This window comes from Stegostoma tigrinum, chromosome 6, assembly GCF_030684315.1.
Source record: "Stegostoma tigrinum isolate sSteTig4 chromosome 6, sSteTig4.hap1, whole genome shotgun sequence".
Taxonomy (NCBI): domain Eukaryota; kingdom Metazoa; phylum Chordata; class Chondrichthyes; order Orectolobiformes; family Stegostomatidae; genus Stegostoma; species Stegostoma tigrinum.
The window spans coordinates 70,880,424-70,902,497 of record NC_081359.1 but is presented as its reverse complement, the minus strand read 5'-3'; the positions used below and the strand labels follow the sequence as shown (position 1 = coordinate 70,902,497).

Sequence of the window (22,074 nt, the reverse complement as noted above, 5' to 3'; positions counted from 1 at the left end):
AAAAATGGGAGCTCTACATTTCTGAGAGGAAATTCTGATCATAGATCTCTCAGAAAAGCGGAACATACTTCCATTCTGACAGTTCTGAGATAGTGCAGAACACTTGCAGGAAGGCAATTCATGCTCCTTTCCACAGCAGTCAGCTGTCATAATCTGAAATTTCAAGGTTCTGCCAGCTACTGTCAAACCATAGGTAGATAAGGCACGTATGATGTTAGGATGCTGGGAGGATAGTGGAGCAGATCAGTAGGGGGACTTTTTGTTTGGGTAGGGGGATATAGTGTCAGATAAGTTGGGTGTCAGCTGGGTAAGGTGGCAAGTAAGTAGAGTGCCAGCTAGGTAGATTGTAGGGTGCCACAGGTAAGATGTCTGATGATGAGTAAAGAGTAGGGTGTTAAGTGGTTAGGATGTCAAGTGGCAAGGTAAGTGGTTAGGATAGGTTGGGGTGTTGATGGGAGATGAACTAGGTTGGGACTGGCAGCGCAAAGTCGGGACAGGGGTCATTTCCTGCACAATGGAGGATGGAAGTGTCAAGACTTCAGCAAAGGGATGGGGTTGTCATCTCCAGTCCATTCTAGAGAGGGGCTCAGGGTCTGGAGGGCTTGGTGTAAGTGATGTGGGATTGGTGTAGTTGGGGGTCAGTTCACTAATTGCTCAGCATTTAGACAGAACTTAATCGTCCAACGTTTCGCGAGTACTGTTTGACTCAATTTCATCCAAACCTTCTGAAATCTCCAAACTGTCAAAAAGTATGACTGGCACCAAGATATGTTCATGTATAAAATTTACCTTTGCCATTACAAATGGTAATGTCAACCCTAGCCCAGCTACAGAAGGTAATTCAGCAATTCTACATTAACAGTTTTCAAGCTGCTACAATTAAGAAGCAACACATTGCTTTTTCACCAGTTGAGCCCCCATGCAAAATGGAACTAAATAGTTTCAAGTAGATTAACATGCAATAAATCAGGATGCCGTCAGATTTGTTACCTTCAAGCGTTTCATGCTAGCAATCTACATTTCAATTGCACAGATTAAAATATACATTTTTAGATTTTTTGTCACATAGAGTAGTGGAATGCAAGTGGAAACAGCTGTGGTAAGCAAACAGGGGCAGATCAGAGAGTGGAAAAAGCATGGTCAAAGAAAAGGGTAATGACAGACTCCTGACAATAGAGAAACTGAGAATAAAGTAGAGTTGTTATGGGAAGGAAGTGCCCAAAAACCAATTCAAGCTAATGGAACATCATCCAAGCACGAAAGAGGCAGGTACTAAAAAGATATTCCAAGCAAACAAATTGAAAAATAGTAAAGGAGGGAGGGTAAGGCAACTTAGCAATTTGTAGATAAGGATCTCCTAGTACAGAAAGCTAAGAGAGCTCAAAGATGATGATGAGTTGGCATGTGGTGCGCAGCATGGCTGGATAAGGAGGCCATGGTATTTGCTAGATTTCTTTAGTGCCGTAATGCCACTCATAAAAACAGTTTAGTGCAAAGTTAGGTAAAATTAATTATACATTTAAGTACAGCCTGCAAAAGCCAAAACCTATCTTTATGAACCGCTCATCCAAGACTAGTTTGTAATTAAAAATTAAGGATCATAATCTCAGTTACTAATCCAGATTAATCAGAAACTACATTGACTATGTTGGGCTTCATTATCCACTTCCTTCCCTAATTCATTGGAGACTTTTCTTCCATTATGTGGCTTTTCTTTTTAAAATGAGCCAAGTATTCTCATATGATGGTTCTTTCCGTTTGCATGAAGAGTTAATTACATACACCATTACCTAATTATTACAATACATGCCACTATTATACGGTTATGTTTTCTATTAAAAGACAAAGTTTTCATCTAATACATTTTCTCCTCCTTAACAAAACTTACATAGAACATAGAACAGTACAGTACAGCACAGTACAGTACAGGCCCTTTGGCCCACGATATTGTGCCGACCTATTATTCTACCTTAAGATCAAACTAATCTGCTTACAATATCTTTCAGTAGCCTTTGTCATGATACTATGGCTTTAGGTGGTGCAATTTGTCCTGGTCTGCTCAAAGCCAATAGAGTAAACAGCTTGAGAGGACTTGTGGGGTTTTTTTTAAAAAAAGAAGTTGGAACAAAAGAAGCCGCCTGACTGGGTGGAATCAAACTCACACAGAATCAGGAATTTTAGTTTTAGCTTTCTGCAGTTGCTGGGGTCTTGAAGATGGACGTGCGTCTCTCTCTGTTATAGCTAAAAGTTCGACTAAATTCAGGCAGACAGGTGCAAATTTAGTCACATTTTACACGGTTTCAGTTCTCAATGAAATACTTAAATATAAAGTGCATTTAACATAGCAAAGGTTTATTCCATTGTAATTTTAACATTTTTAATTCCATTTTATCCTTTTAATATCGTATCCATCACTTCCTTGTTATCTGCTGAGTTATTTGTCCACTTTCATTGCCCACTGATTGTGAATATTTTCATGTTTCAAATCTGATAGTTTAGTTTTTTTGCTGTAAATTACGCTATACCCCTGCATTTGGTTTTAAAATGTTTCAAAATAAAACACTATCATAAGTTTTCGACATGACCTCCTCTAGTGGTACAAAACAAATATGAATCAACATTTTAGAATTTTCCACTGGTCTAGATAGCACATCACAAAGCTTCATCAATAAAGGAGGTGATCTTGAAAGATGAACAACTGTGATTCCTGTTAACAAGCCATGGAGTCTAAAGCAGCCCAACTTCCTAATGTTGCACCCGAGCTTCAGATGAGAACGCGCAACTTCAAATATGCTTAACCACAGGGGCTCCTCCTACAACCAATTTTCAAATTTAAACCACAAATACCTGTCCAAAACACCATCTGAAAACCATGCTATACCTTGGTACTGAGCAATCTCTGCATTCCTCAAACAAATGCAAATGAATGCAAATTGATGGAACATTGTTTGGTGACTCTGCATGTCTTGACTCTTTCTACATTCAATTGCAGCATAGATATTTTGTGAACTGGCTCAACCACCTAAATATAATACCCAGTCAGTTGCATAACTCTAAAACAAGCTAATCCCTTACACAGCAGTATTTAAGACAAATATGCAGATATTTTCTGAAGTGTCTGCCCTTAGGAAACATACTTTCTGGAAGTTATTCCATCTCAAAGAGACAGAGAACACACACAAAATAGGAAAATTGGGAAGGTGAAAACATAACTGGTGTGGGGGGGGGGAAAGGCTTCCATTTCATAGGACATCAGCATTAATAATAAGACCATTGGAACAGGCTCCACCATAAACAATCTGGGATCAAAGTTCTAACATACAAATTAGGCGGAGTTGGTCACTGAACCCACAAGCCTGTGCTGCATTCAGAAAGATCAGCCTTGAAAGGATAAATATAGCAGTCACAAACTTTCAACTGAGAAGTGCAAGGTTTGGGAGAAAGATGCAGTTGGAAAACTTAGTATAAATAGATAGAAACTGAAAGGGAACAAGGTAGCATGTAGCATTGAGGTATTCTGCAGTAATTAATAAGTTTGAGTTGATTAAGCAAGTAAGGAATCCAAGTATATTCCATTGTGGTTAGTTGTAGAATGGAAGAAAACCAAATGGCTCAGGTCTCAAGAAAGATTTATGGTTTTATCACTGTTTTTGGCTCAAACCAATGTAAACTTTAGTTACACATGAGATTGTTGAGGGTAAAAAGCTGACTTTTAAAGACACAGCTACGTTTTAAAATGTATCAGAAATAATAGGAACTGCAGATGCTGGAGAATCCAGAGATAACAAGGTGTGGAGCTGGATGAACACAGCGGGTCGAGCAGTATCTCAGGAGCAGGAAAGCTGACGTTTCAGGCCTCGGCCCTTTTTGATGAAGGGTCTAGGCCTGAAACGACGGCTTTCCTACTCCTAACATGCTGCTTGGCCTGCTGTGTTCATCCAGCTCCACACCTTGTTATCTACGTTTTTAAATGGTTGCCTTGTAACAAAAGTATCTAAACAGGCCTATAGATATACGTGCGTATGCATATATCAATTTTGAAATTAAATTCTGTTATAAAAGTTTCAGCTTATTCTTGCTTTGACTTTAAGTTGTATCAGCTGGGACATTAGGGATGATTGTTAACCACCTGTTAATGCCTACACTAAGTACTCTAAACTGATACATACCCCAATTCCAATGGGGCCACAAGTCTTTGTAAAGATTTATGAAATTGACAAGCCAAGAGGGACCAAGTTGTCGTAAAATCAGGCCTTTTATAAAATGTCATTTTAATGAATGAATCAAGAGTCAATAGGAAGCGATATCACTAATATGAGCATTACTTTTAAAGAAACCAAGCAGAAATGGTGCATTTTGTTTAGCCAATCCGAAATTTAGCATGAATTGTTCATACTCGAATAAGCCAATTAGAGATGAAGATGTCTCTGATTATGCATAGGGGGAGCAGGAAGTAGAGCTGAATAAGAATTCATTTTTAATAAGTTGATTCATATTAAGGAAGACCAAAGGCAGAAGATGAACTTCAGTCAGCAAAATGAAAGAGCAGAACTGTGTCCAGTCAACCAGTGTTGCAAACTGATATTCTTCAAGTGTATGGACTGAAAATCATGGCTTCTACGAAATTTTATTTCTTTGGTACTTTTTCTGATTAATGCAATAATTTTTCTAAGACTTGTGAAAAAGTGTTTGTACCTGGAATGAGTGTAAAAACTAAATCAAGACGTGTAAAATTTAAAGGTTGAGTTTGAAAGAGCCAATCTTTAAGTGTAAAGAACTCGGACTATACACTTAAGTCAAAGTACACTCCAAAATCTTGCAAGAATAACAGTCAGAAATTGTTCTTTATGCATTTCAGATTGAGAGAAAATTAAAAGTTGTAAAGTAATTAACCGACAGTAGGAGGTGTTAAAAAATAATTTCAGATCATACGGATGATGCTTTGGGGTAATGCACTGGAAGTCAAAATTACTGTTCCCAGATTCTTCACAAAAGTTCAAGGTTTTTTTTAAAAAGAATGCAGAATTACCCGATTTACCTAGCATCCAGACCATGGTTCACAGAAACCTCAGATCAGGTTCCCACACATAACAGAATTCGCATTTATTACAACCAAATAGATTCTAGCTCCAGGTAAACAATTATGAACTGTCAGTGTACAACACTATTTGTTAAAACTCTAACCTCCTGAACAGATCCCACTTATACACACACACACACACACACACACACACACACAGACAAGAAAACATACACGGTGGTCTGGGCTGAGAGAAAGCAAATCAGTAGTCTCTGTTCACAGGATCTGTTTTGATGGTTCTTGTGCTGATCAAAATGCAGCTTCTCGAATGCCAACGGTCTCATGAAGAGATCTTTTTTATTATTTTAAGACTCGGCTAATTTGTAAATTGACTTTTGCTCGATTGAAAACAGCTGCTTCAAAAAATCTCTAGGAGTTATCACCAGGAAAGCTGTCATTTCTCTGGATTGTCAGATCACCCACTTCTTTTTATATTTGCAGTAAAATCCACACAAAAGAGCAACAGAATGTGTATAGCCCAGCGAGTTCTGAATGAAAGAAAACACAAACTCATTACAGCTCAAGAAGTGGTGGTAGCAGCTCCACTTATCCGATAACACAATCGATTTTGCAGACACAGTCACCAAAACTATTTGATCATGTTTAATCCAGGAACCCAATCACATGACAAACTTCTGGTTTGAGAGGACCTTTAGTTATACGGCTCTGAACTCTTTCCTCAGATTCTTTTTTAACATCAGAACAGATAACAAGCACCTCCAGTCTTAGTTAATGTCTATCTCTAGTTTAAACCTCACTCAAAACCAGATTCTCAGAAAGAAATAACAGTGTGGAGCTGGAGGAGCACATCAGGCCAGGAAGCATCAGAGGAGCAGGAAAGTTGATGTTTCTGGTCGGGACTCAAATCCCAGAAAGAAATCTGCATTTCACGTGAAAACTGAATGAATTCCCACATCATAAGCATCATGTTGCTATTCCTTCAACTCCATCTACCCGTAACTGAGCTCCTAAAACAAAGTCAGATAAGCCAACTGCAAACACCTATATTCTACACTGATTTAGTAATCTGTGATTCATGTGAATTAATGCCAATATCTTATTTTTTAAATTTATTTATAACTACAGATTTTTAAAATTTTGTTTTCTTTCTTCAAGGGAGCAAGCTAACCTGGACCTAGTCCTGTGTAATGAGACAAGAATAATAAATAATCTCAGAGTTAGGGGTCCTCTTGGAAGGAGTATGGTCAAATTTAAAACACAGATGGAGCATGAGACGGTTAAATCCAGTACCTATGTCCTGTGTTTAAACAAAGAAGACTATGATGAGATGAGGAAGGAGTTAGCTAAGGTAGAATGGGAGCAAAAACTTTTATGGTGGGTCAATTGAGGAACAGTGGAGGCCTTTCAAAACAATTTTTCACAGTGCTCAACAGAAGTATATTCCAGTGATAAGGAAGAGCTGTAGGAAAAGAGAGAGCCAGCCATGGATGTCTAAGGAAATAAAGGAAAGTATCAGACTGAAAAAAAAAACACATACAAAAAAGCAAAGAGTCGTGGGAAACTAGTATACTGGGAAATCTTTGAAGGCCAACAGAAAGCCACAAAAAAAGTTATAAAGAAAAGAAAGGTAGATTATGAGAGTAAACTAGCTCAGAACATAAAAACCACCAACAAAAGTTTCCATAAACATGTAAATCATAAAAGAGTGGTGAAGAAAAACATTGGTCCTTTAGAAGATGAGAAGACCAACTTAATAACTGGGAATGAGGAAATAGCCGAGACATTAAACAGTTATTTTGTGTCGGTCTGCACAGTGGAAGACACAAATAACTTGCAGAAAACTAACGGCAAGAATCTTATAGCAGGTGAGGACCTAGAAACTATCATTATCACTAAGGAGGCAGTGCTGGGCAAGCTAATGGGGCTAAAGGTAGACAAGTCTCCTGGCCCTGATAAAATGCATCCCAGGTGATGCATAAAAGAGATGATGGGGAAAAAGCAAATGCACTAGTTAATTATTTACCAAAATTCACTGGCTCTGGCAGATTGGAAAACAGCCAAACGTGATGCCACTGTTTAAAAAAGGAAGTAGACAAAAAGCAGTAACTATAGGCCAGTTATCTTACCTTCAGTAGTGGGGAAAATGCTTGAATCTACCATTAAGGAAGAAGTAGCAAGACATCGGGACACAAATTTTCCCATTGGGAACACCCAGCATGGGTTCATGAAGAGTAGGTCATATTTAACTAATTTGGTAGAATTCTTTGAGGACATTACTTGCATCGTGGACAATGGGGAACCTGTGGATGTGGTGTAACTGGATTTCCAGAATGCATTTGACAAGATGCCACACGAAAGGCTGCTATAGAAGATAAAGTTGCATGGTATCACAGGTAATGTATTGGCATGGATAGATCATTGGTTGACCAATAGTAAGCAAACAGTAGAGGTAAATGGGTGCTTTTCTGATTAGCCGTCAGTAGCCAGTGGTGTGCCTCAGGGATCCATGTTGGGACCGCAATTGTTTATAATAATTTGCACAGATGATTTGGAGTTGGGCACTAAGTGTGGTGTGTCAAAATTTGCAGATAACACGAAGGTGAGTGGTAGACCGAAGTGTGCAGAAGACACTGAAAGTCTGCAGAGGGATTTAGATAGTCAAAGTAAGTGGGCAAAGGTCTAGCAGATGGAGTTCGATGTTGATAAGTATGAGGTCATCCATTTTGGTAGGAACAACAGCAAAATGGGCTACGTTCTATATGGTAAAAAAATTGCCCGATGCTGCTGTGCAGAGGGACTTGGGTGTCCTTGTGCATGAATCGCTGAAGGTGGGGTTGCAGGTGCAGCAGGTAATTAAAAAGGCAAATGGAACTGGGTCTGTCATTGCTAGGGGAATGGCGTTTAAAAGCAGGGAGGCTATGCTCAGCTGTATAGTGTCCTGATGTGGCCAAACCTGGAGTACTGTGTGAAGTTTTGGTCTTCTTACTTGAGGTGAGATAAACTAGCACTGGAGGGGGTGCAGAGGAGATTCACCCGTTGATTCCACAGTTGAGAGGGTTGGATTATGAGGAGAGACTGAGTAGACTGGGATTATACTCATTGGAATTCAGAAGAATGGGGGGAGATCTTACAGAAACATATGAGATTATGAAGGGAATAGACAAAGTGAAGGCAGGGAGGTTGTTTCCGCTAGCAGGTGAAACTCGGACTCGGGGGCATCGCCTCAAAATAAAAGAAAGATGTCGGACTGAGCTCAGGAGGAGCTTCTTCACCCAAAGGGTTGTGAATCTGTGGCATTCCCTGCCCAGTGAAGCAGTTGAAGCTACCACATTGAATGTTTTTAAGGAAAGTCTAGATAATTTTTTGAACAGTAAAGGAATTAAGGGTTATGGTGAGTGGGCAGGTAAGCGGAGCTGAGTCTCAAAAAGATCATCCATGATCTTAGTAAATGGCTGGGCAGGCTCGAGGGACCAGATGGCCTACTCTTGCTCCTAGTTCCCATGTTCTTATCTATTACTTTGTATACACATGAACAGCACAAAATTATTCACTAGGTTCAAAAGCATGAATAAACCATCCTTCTGTTTTAACCCACAAGGGAGCTTGTTGTAGGTCATTTAAAAATTGGGTTTCACAGACGGTATGGGGGAAACACACCAAAACAAACAAAGAAACAAACAAAGAAACAAACAAAGAAACAAAGAAACAAACAAAGAAACAAACAAAGAAACAAACAAAGAAACAAACAAAGAAACAAACAAAGAAACAAACAAAGAAACAAACAAAGAAAATTACAGCACAGGAACAGGCCCTTCGGCCCTCCAAGCCTGCGCCGATCAAGATCCTCTGTCTAACCTGTCATCTATTTTCTAACAGTCTGTGTCCATTTGCTCCCTGCCCATCCATGTACCTGTCCAAATATATCTTAAAAGACGCTAACGTGTCTGCGTCTACCACCTCCGCTGGCAACACCTTCCAGGCACCCACCACCCTCTGTGTAAAAGAACTTTCCATGCATATCTCCCTTAAACTTTCCTCCTCTCACTTTGAACTTATGACCCCTAGTAATTGAGTCCCTCACTCTGGGGGAAAAAGCTTTTTGCTATCCACCCTGTTTATACCCCTCATGATTTTGTAGACCTCAATTAGGTCCCCCCTCAATCTCCATCTTTCTAATGAAAATAATCCTAATCTTCCTAACCTCTCTTCATAGCTAGCACCCTCCATATCAGGCAACATCCTGGTGAACCTCCTATGCACCCTCTCCAAAGCATCCATACCCTTTTTGTAATGTGGCGACCAGAACTGTGCACAGTACTCCAAACGTCGCCGAACCAAAGTCCTATACAACTGCAACATGACCTGCCAACTCTTGTACTCAATACCCCGCCCAATGAAGGAAAGCATGCCATATGCCTTCTTGACCACCCTATTGACCTGCGTTGTCACCTTCAGGGAACAATGGACCTGAACACCCAGATCTCTCTGTTCATCAATTTTCCCTAGGGCTTTTCCATTTACTATATAGTTCGCCCTTGAATTTGATCGTCCAAAATGCATCACCTCGCATTTGCCCAGATTGAATTCCATCTGCCATTTATATGCCCAACTCTCCAGTCTATCTATATTCTGCTGTAATCTCTGACAGTCCCCTTCACTATCAGCTACTCCACCAATCTTAGTGTCATCTGCAAACTTGCTGATCAGACCACCTACACCTTCCTCCAAATCACTTACATATATCACAAACAACAGTGGTCCCCAGCACAGATCCCTGTGGAACACCACTGGTCGCAGGTCTCCAAATTGAGAAACTCCCTTCTACTACAACCCTCTGTCTCCTGTTGCCTAGCCAGTTTTTTTATCCATCTAGCTAGCACACCCTGGACCCTATGCGACTTCACTTTCTCCATCAGCCTGCCATGGGGAACTTTATCAAATGCCTTACTGAAGTCCATGCATAAGACATTTACAGCCTTTCCCTTAATCAACTTTGTCACGTCCTCAAAGAATTCTATTAAGTTGGTAAGATATGACTTTCCCTGTACAAAACCATGTTGCCTATCACTGATAAGCCCATTTTCTTCCAAAAGCGAATAGATCCTATCCCTCGGTATCTTCTCCAGTAGCTTCCCTACCACTGACATCAGGCTCACCGGTCGATAATTACCTGGATTATCCTTGCTGCCCTTCTTAAACAAGGGGACAACATTAACAAGTCTCCAGTCCTCTGGGACCTCACCTGTGTCTAAGGACACGGCAAAGATATCTGTTAGGGCCCCGGCTATTTCCTCTCTCGCTTCCCTCAGTAACCTGGGATAGATCCCAGCTGGACCTGGGGACTTGTCTTTTAGGATACCTAACACTTCCTCCTTCCTTATGTCAACTTGACCTAGACTAAGCAAACATCTATCCCCAACCTCAACATCTATCATGTCCCTCTCGTTGGTGAATACCGATGCAAAGTACTCGTTAAGAATGTCACCCATTTTCTCTGACTCAGCGCATAACTTTCCTTCTTTGTCCCTAAGTGGGCCAATCCTTTCTCTAGTTACCCTCTTGCTCTTTATATATGAATAAAAGGCTTTTGAAAGGAAAAAATAAGGACAGAAGAAGAGGACCATAAAATAATTCATTCACCTCCTGAACCTTTCCATGACTCCATCGTCAGATGATTTGTGTGTTCTGGTTTTAAAGATAAGTTGAGGTTATTGCAAATAGGAATATAGAAATACCCTCACCACAATTTCCAAGGTTCTTTTGACAACTTAGAAAACTGCATTTATAATTTTGCTCTTTAAGAATAATGAAAAGAATTATACTGACAACCAATTTAAGATTGTCAATCAAGCTTTCAGTGTAATGCACTGCAAAGACAGGAAGCTCCATACCTTAATACACAAGAAGCTGTACTTTCCAAACAAAGAAAACATGCACATGCGCTGCACCTGTTTCAACTCAGCTGACTCAATGGCATCCAGTCTCTGGTTCATTCCTCAGGGTAATGCCTTGCCCATTCAATAAACCCAGATTAAAACGGAAACAAACCTTGGTGGTTAAATGTCAATCATTAACTGGTGCAATTTTCATGGTAATGTGACTACCAAACAAAATCCACTTGCCAACAAATTAGCACTCTCTCCTTGTTCTGTACAAATGTTGGTTATCCCTTTAAACTGGCATTCTTGCATCCTGTCCTAATAAATGCTAGTTAAAAATGTTTATGGACGGATGTCTTTTTTCCGCAATTCTTCAGTTCTGTACTACCAAAACAACTAAAAGATGAAAAATGGAAATCAGGGAATTATAGAGCAGTTTCTTTCACATCTGTGGCTGTCAATTTGCTCTAGTTGACAATTAAAAGTTAGGTAAGTGAACTCCTTGAGAATTCTCAGTTGATTAGAGTCTGCTACATTGGATTCAAGAAATGTATGTCAGATATGACAAATCTGATTGCGTTTATTGAAGTGGCGATTAAAGCAGTAGTTAGCAGAATGTTAATCTGTACATATTGCCCATAAAAGACTGATCTAAAACTGAAGGCAAAATAATGACCCAATTGGGAAACTGACTGAGTAGAAGATAGAACAGGGATAAGGGCAAAGGTATGTGTAGGGGTAACTATTTACCATAACTCTTAAATAATGGGAAAGGAGTGCACATATTCAAATTGACATGAACAGTTACAGTAATTTTTAGTAAGAATAATGGGAGTTCTGTCCTTTATATGTAAAGGGTTAAAGTACAAAGAAATACAGTTACACTTTAGTTATACAAATCCACAGCTAAGTCACAATGAGAGTACTGTGAGCAGTTTTGGACAACACCCTTAAGTACATAGAGATCTTAGAGCAAGCATAGCAATAAATAGTATTGAAAATAAACATTTTCTGCTGATTGGCAAGTCAAGGACTAGGGTACATAGTTCCAAATACTAGAATCAGACCTGTTAGAAATAAAATTAAGGAAAACATCCACAAGCCAAGGGTGGTAGAAGTGTGGAATTCACAAATCAGACATTATCTTACAGACAAGTTCTAAAGTTATATCATTACTCCTACTCTATGGTTCCTATTGCTATCTTAGTAGTCAAACAGCTAGCAATATTTCTGTCAAATTACATGAATTAATATCAAGTACTCTTGTACAAGTACTAGCTTAATTACAAACAAGGCAATATTGAATAGTGCAGAATAGTGCTATGTTGCTTCATGCTCATAAAATTACAGATGCTGACAGAACTGCAAAGGATAGAATGAACAACAGAGTTACTAGAGTCCAGAGTAAGCAATGTAGTCTAAGGATAAAGTTCAGGGTTTTTTTGGACTGAGATGGGGAGAAAGCAAAGCTTTGAAATTCTCTAGAGAGGATTGTGAAGCCTTGAAATTCTCTACGCAGAGGACTGAGAAAGTTCAATGGTTGAACACATTCAAGACGGAGATCTACAGATTGTCAGGCACTAAAAGAATTAATTGATATATGTGAGGACCAGGCAGGACGATGCTGAAATTCAGTTGTGATCTTACCAAAACACAACAGGCTGGGGTGGGGAGTGTACAAATAATCTACTGTTCCTTAAGCTTGACCTCATGATGCTCACTTAGGCAAGCACTCTTCAATACCAGTGTTTTAACAGACATTATTTTCTATATTAGGCAAAGTTAAGGCTTTGTGTATAAATGTAACAGCACAGTAATTCCAACATGGACAGTGGCTCAGTGGTTAGCAATGCGGCCTCTCAACACTAGGGACCTGAGTTCAATCTAGCCTCGGGCAACTGACTGTGTGGAGTTTGCACGTTCTCCCCGTGTCTGTGTGGATTTCCTTTAAGAGCTCTGATTTCCGCCCACAGTCCAAAGATGTGCATATTAGGTGGATTGGCAGGGGAAAAACAGGGATACGGTAAGGGGGTGGGAGACTCTTGAGGGTCAATGTGGGCTTAATGGGCTGAACAGCCTGCTTCCACAGGCTGTTTCTGTAATGAGTCATGATTCAAGAAGTAATTAAGTTAGCTAGTTGAGTGGCTCTTACAAAGAGTCGGGACTGGTACTGTATGATGCTCATTCTATGCTGTTCAAACAGCAAAGCCAAAACAAAATATCAATGTCATTGATGCTAGAATTTCCTGAATGCATTGTTGTCAAATGATATCCATTTTACAAACAATATCTCAATTTTATAAAGCTTTCATTTCAAGCCTTTAAAAATATTAACCATCCAACAAGTACTACATTAAAGTAAGATAGATAACTTAAACAAGTCATCCAAACAGGAAAGATTATGAAGTACAGACCTCATACCGCTATAGGTGACATTCTTTGGACAGATTCATAAATACATATTCTTAGTTTAGTCTGTTTCGGATTTACATCTGAAATTTCTATGCAAACTAAAGTAAAACAAGCATTATCTAGGCTCCCCAGAAAAGAAGTGACTTTGGTAGGAGTGTGATGCATCTGAGATACAAGACAATCAGGAAGACAGCAATTTCAAATTGTTTTCACATCTAAGCTTGTTTCATGGCCTTACTGTACCTTACCTCGGAAATCAGAAAAATATGTAGAATTTACAACCTGGAACCAGACTTTGAACAGCTAATTGAGTTGGTACTTCATTGCAGTCATAAAGACTGCTACACTGTTTCAGCTCGATCTTTCAAATGTGACGCTTAACCAAAGTCTACAGATGACGTCAAAAGATCCCATGCTATTATCTGAATGGCAGGCAGAACTCTCCCTTTGCTTTATTCTCCCTCAGACAATATCACTGGAAGAAGAAGAGAGCTCACCTGGTCATTTCACTTACTGCTGCTTGTAAGAACTTGCTGCATGCAATCTCTTGAGGGCAGTTTTAAATTGGTAAGCTCTTATCTGTAACTTGCCAACCACAGAGGCAGTCTTTCCTTTGTGTCCCTTTCAAATTCATTCATAACTTATGAACTATTTTTTAAAAATTCTTTTAGCCTTGTTTCCCAAGTAAAAACAATCAGTATTTCATGTTTCTCTTCACCAATAAATGTTCTCCTTGGAACACCCTGATCAGTCTCCATGCATCATTGCATAAAATGAACAGAATTTGCTTGAATTTACTATCATCTTTCAAAATGCCAGGACATCTAAAAGAGCTTCATAATGATTGAAATACCATTTGACGTAGAATTGTTGAAATTTGATGAAACACCGCAAATATCTTTCCCCAGATACGAACAAGACGGCAGAAGGTTTTTTTTGGCAAATAAGATGATATACAATTTTTTGATTCAGTATTGATACAAGTATGATTAGATTTCAGTCCTTTCAAATTAATTCACTCGCTTAACAAGTATCCATCCCTGCGAAAAAAAAAGTGGACATTGCCGGAGAAGGCTGACGTTGAGTCCTGAAGCTAAGGTACCTAAAGCAGGAGATGAGGTGTTGCTCTTCCAACTTGCATCAATGTACCTTACAGCCTTCCACATTCAACACCAAATTTAATTTCAGAGCAGGAACACCTCCTTCCTGTGATTATTACCACACCCCACAACCAGATGACCCGTGATAAAATGGTTTGCTTTCAGAACAGCTAATTTATTTTCAACTGCTCATCATTCCCACAATCATCTATCTTATCTTTGCTTCTTTCCTGGGTTACCATCAATAATCCTCTTGCTTGCCTCCCCTTTTTATTGTCTGTCACTGGGCTCCATCTCCACTTATTTGCTCACGCCTTTTGCCCCACACCCCCCTCCTATCATCAGAATAATAACCACCTTTTGCAAGCTGCTTTCAGTTCTAAAGAAGGGTCACTGGTCTCAAAACATTAACTTTGCTTCTTCTCCACAGATGGTGCCAGACCTGCTGAGTTTCTCTTGCAATTTCTGTTTTTGTTTGTTTCAGCTCTCCAACATCTGCAGTCCCTTTTGTTTAAGTATCTACCTATCTCTGACTTAGAAATGTTCAAACATTCCCTGCAAGAAAATAAAGAACTGCAGATGCTGAAAATCTGAAATAAAGTTGAAAAACAAGAACAAGTCGCTATAGATGTAAAGTGGTGTGTAAATAAAGGAAGGGTCATGCAAGGAAAAACCTCTTCTCACTGCCAGTTGTTACAGTATGGTATGCAATGCATGGAAATATGGTGGAGGCAGGTTCAACTTAGGTATTCAAGAGGGAAACTGGATTTTCTTTTGATAGTGGTAGCTTGCAGGGATATGGGGAAAGGCAGGGGATTGGCAATAGGTAATACAGACAGTGCCAGCACAATGGGCCAAATAGCCTAACTCTGCATTTAATAACTGTTACTGTTAGTAAGGCAACTTGCTCATTCCAGATATTAGTTTAGTAAACCTCTGAACTGCTTTCGACTCATTGACAACCTTCTGCCAGTACAGTGACCAGTACTGTACATTAGTTCCAGCCCAGCAACAACTTTAGGCCTCAGTGGTATTTGTTGACAAGTTAACTCCAAATGAATTTAAGACAGAGAAACTGCGATAAGTCACACAGATGGACTTACGTGGAGGAAATAAATAGTTCACATAAATAATACAATCCAGAAGAAACAATATCTCTCCCAGAAACTCTCAAAGCAAAAATCTGACCCCAGAATATAATCACGATCCATAGCATTCATTCATAATCACAAGTAGTTTGACAAAAAGACCACAAACATGGTATCTCAAATGCTAGTCCACTGCCTTCTTAAAAGAGAAATACCTCAATCAAAAACAAAAAACATGCAAGTGCTGTTGAGGAATGAGACTTTTTTTCAAAAAGTATGGTTTTGAAATCCTTTAAAAAATATAAAACAGTCAGGAAGGAAACAATGACAGTTGGCGAGCATATTTTGGTGAATCCTTACATTTGACTTTTTGTTTTTACATGCGTTTAAAAAATGTGTAAGTGGCAATTTTTCTCACAATGCTCCTCAATGCTATTTGAATATTTCCTATCATCTTAGTTTACGTATGTTAGTGTTTTGTGAAATTAATCAGCAGCTAATCATCTACAAGAAATCTGCATAAAAGTTGTACTGGTATAAGCACAGCTAAACAGGTATTAGGAAATGCTAAATATTTCAGAAAAACTAGCATCTAATATTATTCCTTTACCTTAATATGAAAGAAAACCATACTCACTGTCTTTTCATCAGCTTCAAAGCCAAAAACATTCCTCCGTTTCACAGTCAGCAGGTCAAGTTCAACATTGTCATCACCATCATCATCATCATTCCAAAACTGAAGAGGGATTGTTCCCTTATCGTTCTCTACTTCAGCATTTTGGTCACTTAGATTTCCATCATCACTGGATTCTTGGTTTTCATCAAACACACTTCCCTCAACAGCTTTTCCATCTTCAGTTTTCTCCCTGGATTCCATTAGGGAAGAGGGTTTATGTTCCCTAAACTGAGCCTTAAAATCTTCCAATTCCTCATCAGCATCTGAAACATGTTCCTGTAAACTTTCATCCACAGTATCTGTACCTTGTACTACATCTCCTGTGCAGGTATTCCTTTTTAGAGCTTTTTGAAGAAATCTAATTCGAGGAGCTACAGCAAGGCCTAGGGAGCTGCGATGAAAATATATTGTACATTTTTTAAAAATGACATAGAAATACACAAGATATACAGCATATATACAAGACACCAGTCCAGACCAGTCCACAGTGGCATTTATACTTGATTCTAGCTTCTTTCTTCATTAAAATGTACCTGGGTAATCTTCTCTCTTTTCTTTCTGATTGACTTGTCCAGCTACCTCTTAAATCAATTTATATTATTTACCTGAGCCACACTCTCTCGTAGCAAATTCTGCATTCTCAACACTCTTTGGGTAAAGACATTTACCTTCCGTTTGATTTTTTTAGTGGCTATCCTACATACAGTCATAGGGGTGTACAGTACAGAAACAGACCCTTCAGTCCAACTTGTCCATGCTGACCAGATATTCTAGATAAATCTAGCCCCATTCGCCAGCAATTGACCCATATCTCTCTAAACTCTTCCTATTCATATACCAATCCAGATGCCTTTTAAATATTGTAATTGTACCAGCCTCCTCCACTTCCTGTGGTAGCTCATTCCATACAATCACCACCCTCCGCGTGAAAAGTTGCCCCTTAGATCCTTTTTAAATCTTTCCCCTCTCACCTTAAACCTATGACCTCCTGTTTTGGACTCCCCACCCCAGGGAAAAGACATTGTCCAAATACCCTTTCCATGCCCATGATTTTATAAACCTCTATTAAATCACCCAGAGCCTTTGACGCTCCAGGGAAACTAGCCTCAACCGATTCAGCCTCTCCCTATAGCTCCAACCCTCCGACCCTAGCAACATCCTTGTAAATTTTTTCTGAACCCTTTCAAGTTTCAAATATCCCTCCTGTAGCAGGGTGACCAGAATTGCACACAGTATTCCAAAAGTGACCTTAGACTTCAAATACTCCACAGGCTGTAAAGCAATTCAGAGTGTTCTGAGGCTGCAACTTCATTCCTCTTTTCCCCGGTCAGGTAAATGTTTAGCTATCACTTACTCACTCAGAACTGAGCAACAACTATAACATTTCTGAAAGGATCATACACAAGAAAGAACACCAGAATTTATAGTCTGCTTAATAAAGTATATACAATGTATAAATTTGAACAATTGATTTATTTCCTCACAGGGCTTGTAAATGTTATACTTTTTATCAAAAGTACTGCGTTTTAAGCATATGGGGAAGTTTTATATCAACATCAATTCCTTAACATTCCACTACCAAAAGAATTTGCTTTACTACACAAACCATCAACTAGCTAATGTCTCCATAACTCAAATCATTTACACTGCCTGGTGCCTAATTTACAGATATTTGAAATTGTAGTTAAAGTCTCAGTCTCACTATTGGGAGATAAGTAAGATAATCAGGGAAATTCTGGCAAAAATGAATGCTATCATCAATTTACCCATGTTCTGGCATTCTACTCTCTTCACAAACAACTGCAATTAAGCAAATTAAACAATAAATAAGTACATGGATAAATAAATACGCTCTCTCAGCAAAGCAGACTGAAAAAATATTAGCAAAAGCTATTCTTGCACCATACATTGGTGTGGTGTCATGTAAGCATACTGAAAAAGGGGAGCATTCTGGAACCTCAATTTCTTTTGCTGATGGAAAAAGGAATAACTAACTTCTACTTTTCAAAATGGCCTAAATCACACACTTTTGAAACAAGTACAGGTTTGATTAGACTATTAGTTTTCTGATGACAAAATATGGAATCCTAGCAAACATCAAAGAAGAACATATGAATACACAGATGAATTAATGCATAAGTTGAGAGAAACAGGAGACAAAAAGAAAATATACCCTATATGACATTACAACCGCAGTAAAGGAACAAAAAGACCTGGGATTAAAAATACATTTCTTTCAAAGTGGAAAAGGACATATCAAATGAAAACATAACTCTGTTTTCACGCATAGGTGTATTTAGCATATAAGCAAAGATGTTACGTTAAATTTCTACAAGACATTGATTCAGCCAAAAACATTCTAGGCATTCAAATCCTTGCTGTGGAAATGATAATGAAGATTGACTAAATTTCATAACAGGAAACACATTATAAAGAAAGTCACTTCATGACGGAGGTGAGTTTAGTAGGAAGTATCTAAGATTGTGAAAAATTTTGTCAATGTAAATAATAAAATAGTACTTGTCCTTGTTGGCAAATTGGTAATGAGGACAAAGAACGAAGATTAACATCATAGGACATTGCGGAGATTGGAAGGTTCTGATTGCTGGGATTGAAGTATATTTTTCCATGACCATTCCCATTACTACAATGTCTTTCTAAATTTCCTTTCACAAAAAGCACAATCATCAACTGCAATGCCTTAGCCCTTATCCTACCCACTCACCAAAATAATGACATTTGGTTCCCACAACATAAATCATTCCTCTGTAGAGAAGAATCAAAAACAAATACCTAATTCATTCACTGGAATGACTGATGTCTATAAAATTATAATTTATTTTTAACCAAACTGAAAGCGTCATATATATTACAGAACATTACAAGCCAGAGAGGAATATGAAGGAGGAAAAGAAGTTTAAAAGAAAATCTCAAAATACTTCTAGACTAAAATGGCAGCACAAAAAAAACTAACTCATGAAGATTTAATCTTAATCTTGTACAAAAAAGTGCATTCGTAATTTGATGTTTAAACTATATAAGATCAATCTGCAAGGTTTTAAATTTCTGCAGAAGGAATATTTAACCCTAATCATATCAATCTGTAGTTGGCATTCAAGAACATAATGCTATTCTTTGGAGTGGAAACTGATAACATTTTGTTTCAGGTAATGACACAGGCCACTTCCTGCAATATAATACAACCTCAAAATATTACTTACAATGCATATTCCTTTAATGGCATTGAGAAAACATCAAAAACATCTTTGTTCTTCATGAGATAAACTGAACGGATATAGGACACAAAGCACTGCAATAAAGCAAACAGTTCAGACATTATAAACAAGTTCTAACTTAATAACAATGCATACTTAAAACTTCAACATACTGAAAAAGGGTGATTTTGGAATCCCTGCAAGGAACAGGATTATGGGAAAGTCCCCTAAAACAAGGATTCTCAGCCCTGTCATCCCCATTAAAGACCAGAAGTGAAAAGGATGGGAAGTTCTGGGCTCTGTAGGTCATTATGGTAACACTACAACAAGGCCCATGATACCCATCAACTCGCCATTCAAGCATACTTTTGTCAAAGATATGGCATGAGAATGCTAGAATAGCCACAAACACTAAGACTCAGTGTTTTCTGGATAATTTTTGCCCCCCCCATTTGATTGTAAGCTTACAAAAATTAGGGTAATGATAAAATTACACAGTTTTAAACAGATTAAATCATTATGTTTGTCGTTCAAGGACACTACAATTCTGAGTATCAAAGAGTAACTTAATTCAACTACCTACGTAACATCAATGGCAAACACCCAAGTTTATCATACAATTTTCAAATTTCAGTTTGATGTAAAACCAAAGTCCATATTCTAAGATATGAAAATATCTTTGTGGTTAGAAAGGACCTGGGATATTATGTTTACTAATTTTTTTGCAGGGGACGGTGGGGAAGGGGTTGGTAGAGAGAGATAAACTAATCATTTGGCTGTAGCCCTGAATGCTTTTAGGCAAATTGATTTTTAAGCCTTGTTACAGTTGCAATGATCAAAAATCAAGAGACTCACTCGTTGTGCTCGTTCTTTCAGCTCTTGTTCCTGAGCTAAAAAAGCTTCTAGCTTTGTCTGAACATTTATTAATTTTCCTGGGTTTATTCTGTTGAAAATGATTTAACACAATAACTTATTAAAAATTTGCTAACAAACCATTAAAGCTTCAACAAAAATACAAAATGCCGTTAAATTGCGAGGATGCAAAAACAATAGAGTCACAAAGATGATTTCAATTAAATTTTAAATTTTGCATAAGCACTGACATAACAACAGCAACTTAGAATATCCAGGCGCAAAATATAAATTTTGATCAGTTTTATCATTAAGTATGTGCTGTTTTACTAAAAGTGAAAAGTTTCAAATCGACATGTTGAAATAAGAACATAAGAACTAGGAGCAGGAGTAGGCCATCTGGGCCCTCGAGCCTGCCCAGCCATTTAAAAAGATCATGGCTGATCTTTTTGAGACTCAGCTCCACTTACCCGCCCACTCACCATAACCCTTAATTCCTTTACTGTTCAAAAATTCATCTAGCCTTGCCTTAAAAACAGAGAGATAGTTTCAACCACTTCACTGGGCAGCGATTTCCAGATTCACAACCCCTTGGGTGAAGGGGTTTCTCCTGACCTCAGTCCTACATTTGCTTCTCACTATTTTGAGGTGATGTCCTCTAGTCCTAATTCCACCTGCTAGCAGAAACAACCTCCCTGCCTCCACCTTATCTATTCCCTTCATAATTTTTTATGTTTCTATAAGATCTCCCCTCATTCTTCTGAATTCCAATGAGTATAATCCCAGTCTACTCAGTCTCTCCTCATAATCCAACCCTCTCAACTCTGGAATCAATCGAGTGAATCTCCTCTGTATCCCCTCCAGTGCTAGTTTATCTCTTCAAGTAAGAAGACCAAAACTTCACACAGTACTCCAGGTGTGGCCTCACCAGGACCCTATACAGCTGCAGCATTCCCTGTTTTTAAACTCCATCCATCTAGCAATGGCAGACCAAATTCCATTTGCCTTTTTAATTACCTGCTGCATCTGCAATCCTACTTTTAGCGACTCATGCACAAGGACACCCAAGTCCCTCTGCTTAGCAGCATGCTCCAATTTTTTAACCATTTAAAGCATAGTCCATTTTCCTGTCATTCCCACCAAAATGGATGACCTCACACTGATCAACACTGATGAAACATTTCAACAAAAAGAGAATTGATGCAGGGGGAAGAAGCACCATTTTTTAAAAAGATCATCCTGAACCTTAGCTTTGGTGATAACACATATCTATTTTCATTGTTCAATCATCCAGAAGGATATGATAATAGGTATATGATATGTTATGTTAGCACAGGGCAAAGTGTTTAAGGAAAGCACTTTGAGAGCTCAGTGGAATGGCAAAGGTTTTAGGGAGGGGAATTTCACAGGTCAAGGTATAGAGAGCTGGAGGCACAGATCTGCAAGAGTTCAGAATTAGAGACAGTCAGAGATCTCGGAGGTTTGTCGAGCAAAGGTGGGGAGGACTACGTTTATGGAGGCCACTTGAACACAAGGATTGAGAATCCACTGGTTGGTTCAGGAGCTAACAAACAAAGAGATGTTGGAGGAACAAGGCTTGATGAGTGTTAGGTTATGGGCAGGAAAGCATCAGATGAGGGTCAGTTCATGGAAGAACCACTGGAAAATTTGGAACAGAAAGATAACAGAGGCACAAAGCCCAGAAATATGTATACATAGATATAGCTAGTCTTGGTGGAAGAGAAGATAGAGTTTTATGTTCACTGCAGTGTAAATGGGGTGGGATGCTCAGCTTGGAACAATCATACCTA

General features: G+C 38.7%; 1 protein-coding gene across 1 annotated transcript in view; it reads right to left on the bottom strand.

Annotated features, from left to right (window-relative positions):
- ddx10 (DEAD (Asp-Glu-Ala-Asp) box polypeptide 10) overlaps positions 1-22,074 on the bottom strand; it is a 188,306-nt gene that overhangs the window by 128,462 nt on the left and 37,770 nt on the right. The window contains exons 11-13 of the mRNA XM_059646651.1: positions 20,267-20,354; positions 19,418-19,506; positions 16,158-16,587 (exon numbers count right to left, since the gene is read on the bottom strand). Of these exons, the coding sequence (XP_059502634.1) occupies positions 16,158-16,587; positions 19,418-19,506; positions 20,267-20,354 (607 nt within the window). The remainder of the gene's footprint in view (positions 1-16,157; positions 16,588-19,417; positions 19,507-20,266; positions 20,355-22,074) is intronic.